The sequence below is a fragment of the Salvia hispanica genome, chromosome 3, assembly GCF_029641045.1.
Source record: "Salvia hispanica isolate PSC_SH4W2 chromosome 3, Shi_PSC_v1, whole genome shotgun sequence".
Taxonomy (NCBI): domain Eukaryota; kingdom Viridiplantae; phylum Streptophyta; class Magnoliopsida; order Lamiales; family Lamiaceae; genus Salvia; species Salvia hispanica.
Window position 1 is genome coordinate 23,801,102 of NC_142694.1, and position 14,581 is coordinate 23,815,682.

The 14,581-nt window shown below is 32.8% G+C and overlaps 3 protein-coding genes across 5 annotated transcripts; 2 read left to right on the forward strand and 1 right to left on the reverse strand.

Annotated features, from left to right (window-relative positions):
* Nucleotides 1–1,953: 1,953 nt before the first annotated feature.
* LOC125215915 (large ribosomal subunit protein uL23-like) lies at nucleotides 1,954–4,215 on the forward strand. The gene is made up of 3 exons (XM_048117495.1): nucleotides 1,954–2,059; nucleotides 3,273–3,636; nucleotides 3,942–4,215. The coding sequence occupies exons 1-3, from the start codon at nucleotides 2,047–2,049 to the stop codon at nucleotides 4,024–4,026; spliced, it is 462 nt and encodes a 153-aa protein (XP_047973452.1). The 5' UTR covers nucleotides 1,954–2,046; the 3' UTR covers nucleotides 4,027–4,215.
* A 2,124-nt stretch (nucleotides 4,216–6,339) lies between these two features.
* LOC125211485 (large ribosomal subunit protein uL24c-like) lies at nucleotides 6,340–9,718 on the forward strand. 3 transcript variants are annotated; one of them, XM_048111306.2, is made up of 5 exons: nucleotides 6,340–6,510; nucleotides 7,077–7,118; nucleotides 7,530–7,760; nucleotides 7,852–8,063; nucleotides 9,367–9,718. In XM_048111306.2, exons 1-4 carry the CDS (start codon nucleotides 6,418–6,420, stop codon nucleotides 8,053–8,055), a joined length of 570 nt encoding a protein of 189 aa, XP_047967263.1. In that variant the 5' UTR covers nucleotides 6,340–6,417; the 3' UTR covers nucleotides 8,056–8,063; nucleotides 9,367–9,718. The 3 variants fall into 3 exon arrangements, with proteins under 3 accessions (XP_047967263.1, XP_047967262.1, XP_047967264.1); XM_048111305.2 differs by lacking the exon at nucleotides 9,367–9,718 and having other exon boundaries at nucleotides 6,341–6,510; nucleotides 7,852–8,184; XM_048111307.2 differs by lacking the exon at nucleotides 9,367–9,718 and having other exon boundaries at nucleotides 6,345–6,510; nucleotides 7,080–7,118; nucleotides 7,852–8,184.
* A 276-nt stretch (nucleotides 9,719–9,994) lies between these two features.
* LOC125216778 (uncharacterized) lies at nucleotides 9,995–11,402 on the reverse strand. Its single transcript, XM_048118542.2, has 2 exons — nucleotides 10,863–11,402; nucleotides 9,995–10,735 (listed from the first exon to the last, which is right to left on the reverse strand). The coding sequence occupies exons 1-2, from the start codon at nucleotides 11,302–11,304 to the stop codon at nucleotides 10,110–10,112; spliced, it is 1,068 nt and encodes a 355-aa protein (XP_047974499.1). The 5' UTR covers nucleotides 11,305–11,402; the 3' UTR covers nucleotides 9,995–10,109.
* Between the last annotated feature and the right edge of the window lie 3,179 nt (nucleotides 11,403–14,581).

The window sequence follows — 14,581 nt, forward strand, 5'->3', positions numbered from 1 at the left end:
ATCAGATTTAGTACATCACTGAAATAATATCAGATTTAAAGTGTAAAAAGACCAAATTACCGAAACCCCCCAAAAACCCCTAAAAGGGTATTTTCGTCACGGAACAGTGAAAAATGACCAATTTTGAAATAAACGCTTAGTCTAGGGTTGTCTGGGATATTTTTAAAGTCCAGGGTTCAATTGCGAGATAAACACATAGTACAGGGACTATTTTTGTAGTTCACTCTTTTTCTTTTAATACTATCTCCAATTAAAATTTGTAAAGTAATCTCGCATCTGATTGAAACCTAAATTATGCCACCTAGGAAATAGTGATGTGGTAATGATATATGCCGCCTCATTTTAGTTTTATTGTCCAATTATGAATATGATACAACATTTGATTAATATCTCCTATCACACTTTTTTTTTTGAATTCTATGTTATAGTCTTTAAATTGTATACCCCAATTTATTTTTAGATAGTAACACATGAGTATATTTTCTATTCTAGTACTCCCTCCGTCCCATATAATTTTACCCACTATTCCATTTTAGTCCGTCCCACATAATTTTACCCATTTTACTTTTACCATTTTTGGTAGTGGACCTCATATTCCACTAACTCATTCCTACTCACATTTTATTATAAAACCAATACTTTAAAAGTAGGACCCACATCCCACCAACTTTTTCAACTCACTTTCTATTACATTTCTTAAAACCCGTGCCAAGTCAAACTGTGTAAAATTATGTTGGGACGGAGGGAGTAATAGTTTATATTATTTTCTGTGTTATTAAAACGTTTGATCTTTGACAATTTGTTTTCATTGCAAAATATTTTTTTAAGTTTCTTGTGACCAATGTAGTCACTCGCTTTAAAGAAATGAGGATTCGTAGAATAATAAATAATTATGTATTTTTTTATTAATCTATTACTCTAAAATTAAACAATATTTCAATGTGTAATATTTTTAGCAATACTTTTTTGACTATTATGTATAACTATGTACACTATTCGCATCCCCAAATTAAAAATCATGGATTCGCCACTAATCAACGGTGTTGACATGTCACATGTCATCTCCAATTGAATTAAATAGACAAGCTCAAGAACATGGTCGATTGGACCCTATAGTGTTGCCCGGTTGTTAAAACCCATTATCATATAATTATTTTTTAAAGACTAAGTTGCGAGTTTATTATTAACTCATTATGATATATTATTTATATGATGTAAAACTAACGAAGTGAATAATATTTTTAATAGTGCGGAATATAATTGGTTGTGCCTCTTATAACTTATTAGTTGAATATAATTGGTTGTGCCTCTTGTTTGTTGAGTAAAATATAGTGGTTCAGACATTGTGCCATATTGCGTGTCTAGCTAACCAATCACAATAGGTGAAATATTACTTCTCTTCTTTTCCTCTTTCTATAATTGTGATTGACTAGACACACCACAAAAATGACCTAAAATTAACTAGTGCACGGACAATTGGCCTGAAATGTGGTAATTCTCATTATTTTGTTTCAGTTTTCACATTATTTTTCAAACTTCTAAATCTTACTCCTTCAGTCCTATAAAAATAGAGACTTTGGAACTAAACGAGTTTTAATGCATAATTAATTAAGTATGATAGAGAAAAAGAAAAAGTTATAAGAGTATATTAGTGGAAAATATGGTTCACCTCATTAAAGTAAAAGAAATCACCAAAAATAGAAATGTACTATTTTCATGAGACTGAATAAAATAGAAAGAGTCTATATAGTTATAAGAAAAAAGTAGTAATTTTTCTAAAATTTACATAAAAATGTAGTACTATACTATTTTGATTCATTATTTGAGAGTTATACTCATTATTTTATTTTACCTTGAAACCTATCATAATATGTAATCCAAACAATTTCCATCAACAATTTTGATGAAATATTACTTGGGCCGGACTTGTATTTTTTAATAGGCCTGATCTCAACATATTCCAATCCTAAAAAGCCCTATAAACTAGATCCCATTCTCCTCCAAAACCCTAGAACGCCACTCTCCTCCACAGCCAGCACCAGAGAAATGGCTCCAAAAGGTCTGCAATTCTTCGTCTTTTAATCTCTACAATTCGAATATGTTTTCGGTTATTCGTTGTTTATTATTTGTAGATCGTAGTTTTTTTTGTTGATTTGAATGGTGCCAATTTGTTTTAAACTACTAAATGCAAAATTTGGAATTAGGATAGCAAAATGATGATGTAGTTTCCTATTAATATTATAAGCTGATCTACAGCCATTATTAGTTGTTGCTTGAGATTTATTTTTATGATTTTTAAGCAAAACTCTGCAGTATATGAAGGATGTTTAGCCACTGATAAAATGTTGTGTTTTGTTAGAAGTCGTAAACTATTGATTGTGGTGACCGACATACTTGGGAGTTAGTTTAAAATCAATTTCCATTTGATTTGGTGATTGATTTATTCACACTTTCATGTATTGTGCAGATAGTGTGGAATTGAATGTGTTAGCTTCCTTTTATTTGTTATTATCATTCCATTTGATTTGATGATTGATTTACACTTTCATATATTATGCAGATAGAGTGGAATTGAATGCGTTAACTTCCTTTTATTTGTTATTGTCATTCCATTTGATTTGGTGATTTATTTCTTCACACTTTCATATAGTATTATGCAGATAGTGTGGAATTGAATGTGTTAGCTTCCTTTATTTGTTATTATCATTCCATTTGATTTGGTGATTGATTTCTTCACACTTTCATACATCATGCAGATAGTGTGGAATTGAATGTGTTAGCTTCCTTTTATTTGTTATTATCATTCCATTTGATTTGGTGATGATTTCTTCACACTTTCATATAGTATTATGCAGATAGAGTGGAATTGAATGCGTTAACTTCCTTTTATTTGTTATTGTCATTCCATTTGATTTGGTGATGATTTCTTCACACTTTCATATAGTATTATGCAGATAGTGTGGAATTGAATGTGTTAGCTTCCTTTTATTTGTTATTATCATTCCATTTGATTTGGTGATGATTTCTTCACACTTTCATATAGTATTATGCAGATAGTGTGGAATTGAATGTGTTAGCTTCCTTTTATTTGTTATTATCATTCCATTTGATTTGGTGATGATTTCTTCACACTTTCATATAGTATTATGCAGATAGTGTGGAATTGAATGTGTTAGCTTCCTTTTATTTGCTATTATCATTCTATGCAAAGATATTATGTAAAAAAGTTCTCACCCCTTTGCTTTTCTACTTTGTTCTTAAATGATACGCAGCTGATGCTACGAAGAAATCTGATGCAAAGGCTCAGGCCTTGAAGGCAGCCAAGGCTGTAAAATCACCTGGCGCCTTCAAGAAAAAGGTCAAGAAGATGCGCACTAAGGTCACTTTCTACCGGCCTAAAACATTGACCAAGGAAAGAACTCCCAAGTATCCTCGCATCAGCGCTGCCCCTCGCAACAAGCTTGATCACTACCAGATCCTCAAATATCCCTTGACCACCGAATCGGCTATGAAAAAAATCGAGGACAACAATACCCTTGTTTTCATTGTCGATATCCGTGCCGACAAGAAGAAGATCAAGAACGCCGTCAAGAAGATGTACGACATTCAAACCAAGAAGGTCAACACACTCATCAGGTATGTCATTTCCCAGCCTGCTTTATACATCCTGAACTGATATATGGCTTTCCTTAACTTTTTTTTCAATAATTGTTATTATTTGATGTAATGATATTTGTTTCTGAATAATGATATTTGCCAGTCATGTAAAATTTCTTGATTTTATCCACATGTTGCGCTTGCAATATGGAATTGTCAAAACCAGATGATTTTGATTGCAAAATGAAATAGTTTGGCATGATATTTGACCTTGTTTGTATATGTTATACATGTCTTATACCATTTCTATTGCCCTCTAATCCTACTAAGCTTATTTGTTTCAGGCCCGATGGTACGAAGAAGGCGTATGTGAGGTTGACGCCAGACTACGATGCTTTGGATGTTGCCAACAAAATCGGAATCATCTGAAGATGTTGCCCTCCTTTATGTTGCTATTTGTGCTCTTTGTTTTTAAGACTGGTCATTCCCAGAAGTTTGTAAAGATGCGTGATTACATTGACTTTGTTACAGTTCTTAGCTATGTTATTAGACCTTTGATCAGAGTCCAAATTTTGTGCTCTTTGATTGCTTGCCTTTAAAATGCATAATTTTCAGTCACATCCTTCGTTTTGGGTTTGCCCAATGTCCTTTATGCATTTCTATTAGACTATAATGAAGCCTGAATGAGTTTTGAAATTCTAGTAGTTATTTTTATATTTATTAAATTCTTTTATATGTGATTGATCTATTTCTATTCCGTAGTAGGGAGTTAGTTTACAAAATTGTCGAAACTCACTTTTATAAGGACATGGAGTATTATTATAGTTTTTTTCTATTGTTCTACTAAAAAAACTATGTACTACTCCATTTCACATTTCAGCTACTTTTAAAAGGACATGGAGTATTATTATTGTAATGTTTGATTGGTTCTCTTAAAAAAAAAGGTTAGGTTCTTGAAGGCTTTTTATACTATGCATTTTCACATTTCATCCATGTGGAAAGCAAATTGCGGCCTGGTCTTAAGATAGAATAATTAATTACTAGGAGTAATAAATAATGTTAGATGCTACTAAGGTTTGTGTTAAAATGACAATCCCTCTTAAAATGATACCGTGGCATTGTTTATATAACAATATTATAAACGCTACACAATAATATTATAAACACTACACAACAATCTATATAGCAATCTATAGATTGTTGTATAATGTATCGGATATTGCTGGACAAAAAATATTGCTGGTTAAAGACCAGCATATTGCTGACCGTCTTTTTCCAGATTTTTTTTTTTGCCACGTAGCAGCTTATTATTCGTCCACGTATACAAATGATTGGCTAGAAATGGTGGTATGGTGTTATTTCAAGGGGTGGTGGCACCCTAACATGCCCCTGCTACTAAAGCATATATCCAGTCTAACTTAATTTTATAGTCTTTCCGTCTTATAAAAAATAATTTCTTTTTTAATTTTAGTCCGTCTTATAAGAATTATCCTTCTCTATTTTTGGTAAGTCTCTTCTTTCTAATAAGGTATATCTCATTTTTAACTAGCAGTCTGATTTACTAATTTCGCCTTTCATATGCTTTTGGATAGGGGGGCTTAAACGGTTCTCCGGTTCTCGATTAACCGGAACCGACCGGTTAATTGAGGTTCATTTTGAATTAAAGTAAAATGAAATGAAACATTGTTTTTTAGATTTAAATAGTGTTAGATTTGCGAGCTCTATTTCTGAAGTATTTAAAATGTTTAAACCGTAAAACTTTGAATCTACCATTATTTCCTCAATCGATTTTTGATGAACTAACTACAATGAGTAGGACATCGTAAGTTTGTTTTTAATTTCCAAAAGAACTTTTACAAATACAATATCATTTCATATGATATAAATTTAACTTTAACAAATTTATGTAACAATTCATTTAACATACTACGATTTTAACCTGTTTGTGAATAATTTATTAACTGTTCCGTTATAAGCCAAAAAGTCACAACAAGATCAATTAGTATTAGAAATTCCATTGAATATTAGTTTAGCCACAAAAGGGGAAAATGGAATTCAATTTTAAAACTTATTTTTTTTTAAAATTGCTAAAAGTTTAGAACTCCTATTTTTTTTTATTAAAAAATTACTAACATAAACTAGTCTACTACACTTGCATCACTCTTATCCATGTATGAATATTATTGTATTGTTGATTTGTATTTTTTGTGTATTTATTTGAATTTTTAGGTATTATTTGTTATATTTCTAAATGTTGGATTATTATTTTTTTAGTATTGAACTATTTAAAATTATAAATAAATTCAGATTAAAATTACACATCGGTTCCGGTTCGGAACTAGAATCGATCGGTTTTTAACCGGCCGGTTCCAAACCAGAATCGATCGGTTCCGGTACTAAGATATATGAAAATTTAAAACCGGTTAACCGATCAACTAGTCCTATTAGAACTAAAACAGGCCGAATAAGTAGGCCTACTTTTGGATTTTCTATACCTTTAGGGTATGAGAGATTGTGAATATCATTATTAAAAAATGATATTTTGTGTACATGAATAAGTTAATTAAAAAAAACTGAAATTTCATGATTTAATATTTTAATTTAAAAATTATAGAAAACACAACAATTTAACTTTACTTTATTATTTAAATTACCATTAACCCTATTATTTAGCTTATCCTAATTATTGTTTTAGTTAGGATAGCAAAATGAATCAGAATTAGAAACGTATTCTCAAATATTATCTCGTTTCCTTCTCTATCTCTAAAATCTATTCCTCTCTTTCTCTCTCTCTCCAAATCACTCCCCTGTTCTTGGACAATGGCTGCTCTCCAGAGCTCATTCACCTCGCTCAATCTCGGCACCACTTCCTTCCTCGGACAACGCGTCTCTCCCTCCCTCCACCTCCCACTTGTAAGCTTTTCTTTTCAATTTCCCGCTCACTCTACTTTCAATTCATTTCTTCAAAAGTGTAATTCACAATTCAATATTTCCAACTAAATTGTTCAATTACCGTCTTGAATTGCCATATTTTCCTAGGATAGCAATTGAAATTTTAACGATGTGATCTTGTTTGATGGTAAGGACTGAAATGTTTAAGCAGCTGAATTGATTGATTGCACTTATATATGCTTCTGTTAAATTCTCCATATCTTGTCCCACATCGGCTTGGTGATGATCCTATCTCTTCTATATAAGTGTGGATAACCCTCCCCTCCCCTTATGAGGCCTTTTAAGGGGTGAGTGACCCATTTCTAATAGCTTCTTTTCACATATCAATACACTTGTATTGGAAACATAAGGTTTTCTGAGCTATTGGTCCAACGTAGTTAGGCTAAGAGGCCAATGCACATATATACATAGCATGCTTTGTAAACTTGAGGAGTTGTTTTTGGTGAAATGTGTGAGGTTTCCTTTTATATTCCAGAAGCCGTGAAGCTCGGTGCATCTTCTTTTTTAATAATTCGTGCTTCTGATAGCAGGTTAGGCTACCAGAGCAGCCGAGTTCAATTGTCGCCAAGGTGCGTTTCTTTCGAGCATGTTTTCACTTCATTTGTTGTTCCTAGTAGGGAAGAAATGCACCTGACTTAGCTTCATCAATCTAATCTCTCTATAAATTTTTCCCGCGCCATTGTTAGATATGTTAATTATAGTCTCCCAGTGCATAACTTGCATATTTATCATAACCTGATGAAACTAATTTTTTCATAGGTAGCCTAGGATTGGACAGGAACAATTCTTGCTTCCAACAGTTGTATTACGTTCGTTCTTTTATGATTATTTTTAAAAATGACATTGTTGTTTGCTATTCTCTTGCTTGCTGTTTCGACATTTTGCAGTGTGATACTTCTCAAAGCATTCCACAAATCTGAATGTATCTGCAAAGTTGCAACTAAAGTTTCTTGTTAACTACCTTAAAATCTCACAAACAGCTTAAACGATGGGAACGGAAAGAGTGCAAACCGAACAGTCTACCAGTGCTACAGAAAATGCACGTTAAACTTGGAGATACTGTAAAAGTCATATCGGGAAAGGACAAAGGTAAAGTCGGCGAGGTAAGCAGGATTATCACGCATAACAGCAGCATTGTAATTAAAGATATTAATTTGAAGACAAAGCATGTTAAGAGCAAGGGGGAGGATGAACCAGGCCAGATAATCAAGGTTATTTTCTTTATAATTGACGCTTGAAAATCTTATGTGGTGATATGCAACTAAGTCCAAGTGATAAGTTTAATGTATTATCTATTTTCAGATCGAAGCCCCTATTCACAGCTCAAATGTTATGCTATATTCAAAAGAGAAGGATGTGGTGAGCAGGGTAGGTCATAAAACCCTGGATGATGGTAAACGCGTACGCTACCTTATAAAGACGGGAGAGATTATTGATAGCGCAGAGAACTGGAAGAGAGTGGCTAAAGAAAAGGAGAAAGCAACAGAATTAGCTACTGCCTCTTAGAAGACCAGGTTCTGTATATCCGTTTGATGTATCCCAGCTATGTAATACTAATCTAGATCTTCAATTTGTACTCCTCAATTTATTCTTTTAACTTACATTTAAAGAACACACTATTTTCTCCTTCCCAAATTTTAATATGACCAATTTGATAAAATTCTTTAGCATGTGGTAACCTCAAGATGTGAATAGCTACATCTCTTTCTGTAATTTCTTAAATATCATGCAGTGAAGATGCTGTTAATCAACTAAATAAGTCACAAAAGGCTAAACTTATGTTTTGCATAAGAAGCAGCAGTTTAAGATGATCATTCAACTAATTTACCTAAAAATATATGCATTGGTGTAAGCTGCTGCCTAGTCACAGACTCACAGTGTAGTATTTGGAGATTTTCAGCTTGGTTTGTTGGGAGGTGTTCTTCTACTCTCTTTTCTCTTAGGTGCATGATTGAAGATTTGGCTTCTTTTTAGCTAGCAAGATTTTATATAGGTGTTATGTAGTGGTATAATTCTTACAAATATGCACAATTTACAAAAATGTTTGTACCTATTCTAAGAACTATGTTATAAAACAGAAATGAAATTATAGAGAATAGAAGATGCTAGAATTGAGTTTGAGCTTGAGGATGATGCTTAGTCAGGGGCTGCTCTAATAAATGTATGTAACTTGATAGTAGCATGAATAGACTAACTATGACATGAACAGGGATCCACGACTTGCATCGTGGTTGTAGTAGCTCAGTCACGAACCATGCTCGTCTCACCCCATCGTGAACAACAAATTTACCTAGCGTAGATTCTGGTAACTGTTTCATTGTGCCACTTAAATCATGACACAAGGTCCAAGATATTGCAGATTGATTTAGTTTACCCAAACTCCAGTATCACAAACAGATTAAACCATTAACTGTCAAAATTCTTCTTCTTCTTCTTCTTCTTCTTCTTCTTCTTCTTCTTCTTCTTCTCTTTTTTACCTGGATACTTTGATATTGGTTGGCTCAGTTTCAAGGCTTTTGCCGAATGCATCAGATGACAAAGGCCATTAGAAGTAGGCTTTTCTGTCAATTTTTGGTGTTGAAGTTTTCAATAGACAAAAACTTCTTGAGAGAGAAGTGTAGCAGGTTGACACCCTGTGACGAGTCCAAATCACTATTAATGCTATTTACATTCAAATATGCTTATTTCAAATTTTCTTAACCAAATATAGATAGTTATGATCTACCTCTCCATTTATAGCCCATGTTTTAATATTGCTTTGCAGAAGAATTGATTCTCTCCAACCTAATCCTAACTGCATCTTTTCTTTCTTCTCAGTCTGAAGAAGCAATGAAATTTACCATTTACCAGACTACAATTACAGTGTTACTATATACAGCTAAGAAACATGTGACACACTTTATGGGTAAGAAAGCTCCAAATGAAAAAATAAAACTCAGCATGAAAGTTAGAGGCATGGAGAAGAGGGCATCAGAAAAAAGTGAGTTGCACAAACACAAGAAATCAAATGTGAAATGTCATGACAAATATAAAACTGCCAGTACAATATGAGCTGTTATTGTCTCGATTCTTGTTCTATATTTTGAACTCACACTATGATTCATTACTCTCAACTAGCCCCCACATTATTTATTGTGCAGAGCAACTTTTATTTGGATTGTATTTTAAACTAAGCAAGTCAAAAACATTCCTCCATCTTTCACATTCATTCATTTCAATCACTACTTCTTTCTTCTTCTAGTTCGCAAAAATACCATCTTCTACCATTTGTTTGTCAAATTTCAAGAGTAATGATTTGGTACCATCTTGTATTCAGAATTTACATGTAAAATATTCAGGAGATTATTACTACTACCATTGTACCAAGGTGACATTTTCATATAAGTAGGTAGTTTGGTCAAAAAATGTTGGGGAACAATTAATTGATGTTTATTTGTTGCTAATGTTGTTAGTTTGAACCAAAATGCAATTATACCAAGGATTGAATTCTACAAAACATCATTAAAATTGTGACACAATTAATCATATAGAAACTAACCTAAACACCAGACCAAAGTCCCTCAAGTTTTACAAATGACCACAAAGCAAGGAAGCAGAGCTTTGGGGTTAAGCAAGTAAAGCTCCTCAACATTGGAATACAAGCCCACCTTCCCGGCCAGGGAATCGAACCCGGTCTGCCCGACAATGTCTAGCACGTTGTCGAGAGGGCGGTGCACCCTCCCGGCGATCACCCTGCACACGATCAACGCCTTCCTAAGGGACGGATCGTCCACATCGTCCTCTATCGACTCAAATGCCCTTCCGCTAGTCGAAGTTGTGAAAACGCCCACTCCGTTTCTCATCTCCCTTTTCGCAGAGAAGCCGTGCCGGATGATGCGGCACACGCTGCATTTGTCGGAGACGCAGAGGGCCGAGGAGCCAACGCCGAGGGCGCAGGCCACGTGGGTGCCGTAGAATCGGAGGAGCTCGTTGCCGTCCGCCAAGCAACGAGGGTGTTTTTTTTGGAGTCTGCTTGCTTTGATCTTTACCATCTCTCTGTAGTCCTCGAATCTGCATAAGGTTTTTTGCATGTTGTGGACTTTTAAAACCCTCTGGATTCTAATGCTGCGGCTCGGCTCAGATTTGGTCGATCTGCAAATGATCTCGACTACCTTTCGCGAGGAGTCACCTTCCACTAGCTCCGTCACTGCATTCGCAAAACGAAACTGTCAGAAAATAAATTGGTCTGGTAGGAAAAGTGGTTAATGACTGAGACCATGATTTTTTTTTCAAATAACGAATCAAAGCGACAAAGGGCTGATAAATAATTGTACCAGCATGGGTAGAGAGGTGGTGGGATTCGAGAGACTCCAACTTGAGGAAGTGTTGGCCGCATTTGTGGCAGGTTGCAGTGCCAGCAGCGTCGTCGTTTCGTGTTTGCGATGTGATTCTATTTTTACGGGTGTCTTGAGAGAATTTAAGGTCGTGTTTGGAAGTGGAGAAGACGACATGGTGGGTGATCGGGTTGAGGAACTCGCTGCTGCCGATGGAGCGAGGGCTGCAAGCCGCGGGGGGAGGCGGCTCGGGATGCCTCTTGCTGCCGTGGATCACGTCTTTGAGGTTCGCGATGGACCTCGAGCAGCCAGAGCGGCTGCTTCTCGACCGCGGCTTCTTCTTCGTCTCGGGATCGTGGACGTCGGAGGAGTTGGATTTGCAGGTGTTCAACGAGAACCAAGCTCTTGGCATGCTGTCTTTCTTCTTCTTCTCCTCCGACATAAGTTTTGTAATGATCAGTTGAATTTAATCTAAATAAAAGTGGTTGATGTGAAGACAAGAGAAGGGTAACATTAATATTGGACTTGGAGTTGGCCCCTCATCGTCAAACAGATTGTGGGATTTTATGAATCAAGATATTAATGCGTTACATCAAAATATATTCATAATCTCACTACCAAGATTTCGAGTTCAAACCACTGTTGACGCGGCAATTTGGTTTTAGTTAGTATTATGTATACAGGAATATAAATATTAAATACATTTGGATATTTTGGATTTTCATTTTGTAAATGAAATTACAAAGTATTTGAAATGATTAAAGTTATTATCCTATGAATATTTGTGTCGCGAATCACATTTTATTAATATAAAAAATGTAATAAAAAATTATCAATGTATTTTACCATCGAATTAATTTATTAGAGGGCCAATTCTAATGGTACACTACTATTATTATAATAAGTCAACTAATTTGTATACGTAAATCTTGAAAAAAGTACAATAATAAATGCTAGATTCAATTTGTTATATATTGGTGTAAAAACAGATCGCGGTTCTAGATTTAATAGTGTTGATGCATGACCTATGATCTTTTGCGTTGAACGGAGGAATATATGTGAATCTTGGACCAGAGTCGATTAATTAATTGTTATCAACCAAAATAATTACCGAAAAATAGAGTCAAAATAGTTAAGTTTTTTCAATCCCATATATCTTAGTTCCATATATCATTTTGATGGAATCAAATTTGTCAATTTTTTTGGATGAGGTTTTTAAGTTAAATTCAATTTCCATAATTCGAGGGAGAATGCCTTTTATCGTTAATTACTTTAAAATACGTATAAGATTTTATTAAGTTTAAAAATATAGATTCCATTACCAATTCAAACTTTGTAATCAAAATTTGAAGAAATATTAATAGACACAATAATTATGAGTTTCCGTAGTGTATCGATCCATATCCGCTTCAATGAAACAAAGTAGAATTACGGAGCCGTGCAAAAATGATGACTAAATTGAATGCTGCATTCCAAATAATATAATCATTTCAATTCAATCCGTTCAACATCATTCAACCAATTCCTCATCAGCAGAATGTTATATATTTCCATATTAATTTAACTATTGTTTTATTATGTCCTATTATTACGGAATATTTTAAAATATTATTCTTTTGCTATAAACTTTGAAGATGATATACTAATACTATTATGAATTTATATTGGGATGTCGATTACATACTAAAAACCGAATCCGGCTTAAATTATAGTAGGATGTGAACGACTAAGTTGCATTCAATTGATGATGTAAACGATTTGAGTGACATTTTATCAATATTATAGACTTATTTTTAAGCTTCAATCATACAAAAGTTGAATTTTTAAATCATAAATTTAAGCTCACATCATTAATTACTGCATATCATCTCAATAATCAATATTATTGATAGTAGTGAACTACAAAAATAGTCCTGTGTTTATTTCGCCAGTGAATCCTGAACTTTAAAAGTATCCCAAGACAACCCTGGACTAAGCGTTTATCTCAAAAATGGTCCTTTTTCACTATTTCGTGACAAAAATACCCTTTTTGGGGGTTTTGGGTGGTTTGGACAATTTGGTCTTTTTACATTTTAAATCTGATATTATTTTAGTTATGTAGTACTAAATCTGATATTATTTCAAAATTATGATTCTTCTTCCATTTTGTCATTCTTCACTTTGTTTCTTTATTTCAATATTAGATTTAATTTTATAAAATTAAATTTTAAATTTCGATTCTTAAATATCAATAATTTTTTTTAATTATTAAAAATACTATTAAATAACAGATTAATAGTTTTAATCAATATTTGATAGCGTCTAATATTTAATCAATAAGATACGACGACACCTTAGTTTTAATCATAAATAGATCATATAACACGATTTATTCTGAATAAATATGCATCTAATGTAAGACTAATATAATTTTCGTTTATTAATTTGAAAACAATCATAATTAACTAGAAAATTTCAACAAAATTTCTCCTATATCAAATTTTCAGTAGTATCAAATTTTTAGTCAACTTCATAATATTTTTAGTCGAATTCTCCTATACATTAGATGCATATTTATTTCAGAATATATCGTGTTATATGATCTATTTATGATTAAAGCTATTACTTATTGATTAAAATTAAAGCGGCGGCTTACCTTGTTGATTAAATATTAGACACTATCAAATATTGATTAAAACTATTAATTTGTTATTTAATAGTAATTTTAATAATTAAAAAAAATTATTTATATTTAAAAATTGAAATTTAAAATTTAATTTTATGAAACTAAATATAATATTGAAATAAAGAAACAAAGTGAAGGATGACAAAAGGAAAGAAGAATGATAATTTTGAAATAATATCATATTTAGTACATCACAAAAATAATATCAGATTTAAAATGTAAAAAGACCAAATTGCCCAAACCTCCCAAAACCCTCCAAAAGGGTATTTTCGTCACGAAACAGTGAAAATTGATCATTTTCGAGATAAACACTTAGTCCAGGGTTGTCTGAGGATATTTTTAAAGTCTAGGATTCATTGGCGAGATAAACACATAGTTCAAGGACTATTTTTGTAGTTCACTCTATTGATAAAATATCACTCAATTGTCTATATCTTTCAAATTAAGTTAAAATTTGTGTTCATGTGGGTAATCGACAAACTAATACAAATTCATAATATTATATAAAAAATATTCAAAATTCATGAATTTTTATTTTTTAAAAAGGTTACGTGATATTAGAAGGCATTTATATTTGATAAATAGTACTAGTAGTATTATACTTGATGCATATTTCAAAAAGAATATAGAGTCCTGTTCCTTTACACTGTGACGTACTCAATACATAAATGTGATATTATTATGTCTAGCAATACATGTAATTACGAAATGTAATTGCTGAATGATTAATTGGGTTCTGATCAATACATCCTTACAGTAATTTAAAGTAATACATAAATAATCACAAAAAGACACATTTTCAAATCATGACGCAAGAATTGAACTCTTTGCTTAAATTATATGCAAAAATTATTAGTTACAAATATTTATGATGGGCTAAAATAATCTTGGATGGCATTAAAAGAAAACAATAGTTGTATTGCATCGATCATTCATTAAGTGCACTCCACATGTTAAAGTGCAACCATAATATATCTATCGCATTAGTTGTGAGAAAACGACTACTTTCTCCACTGCATTAAATATTATTGATAATACCACTCCTTTTAATTAG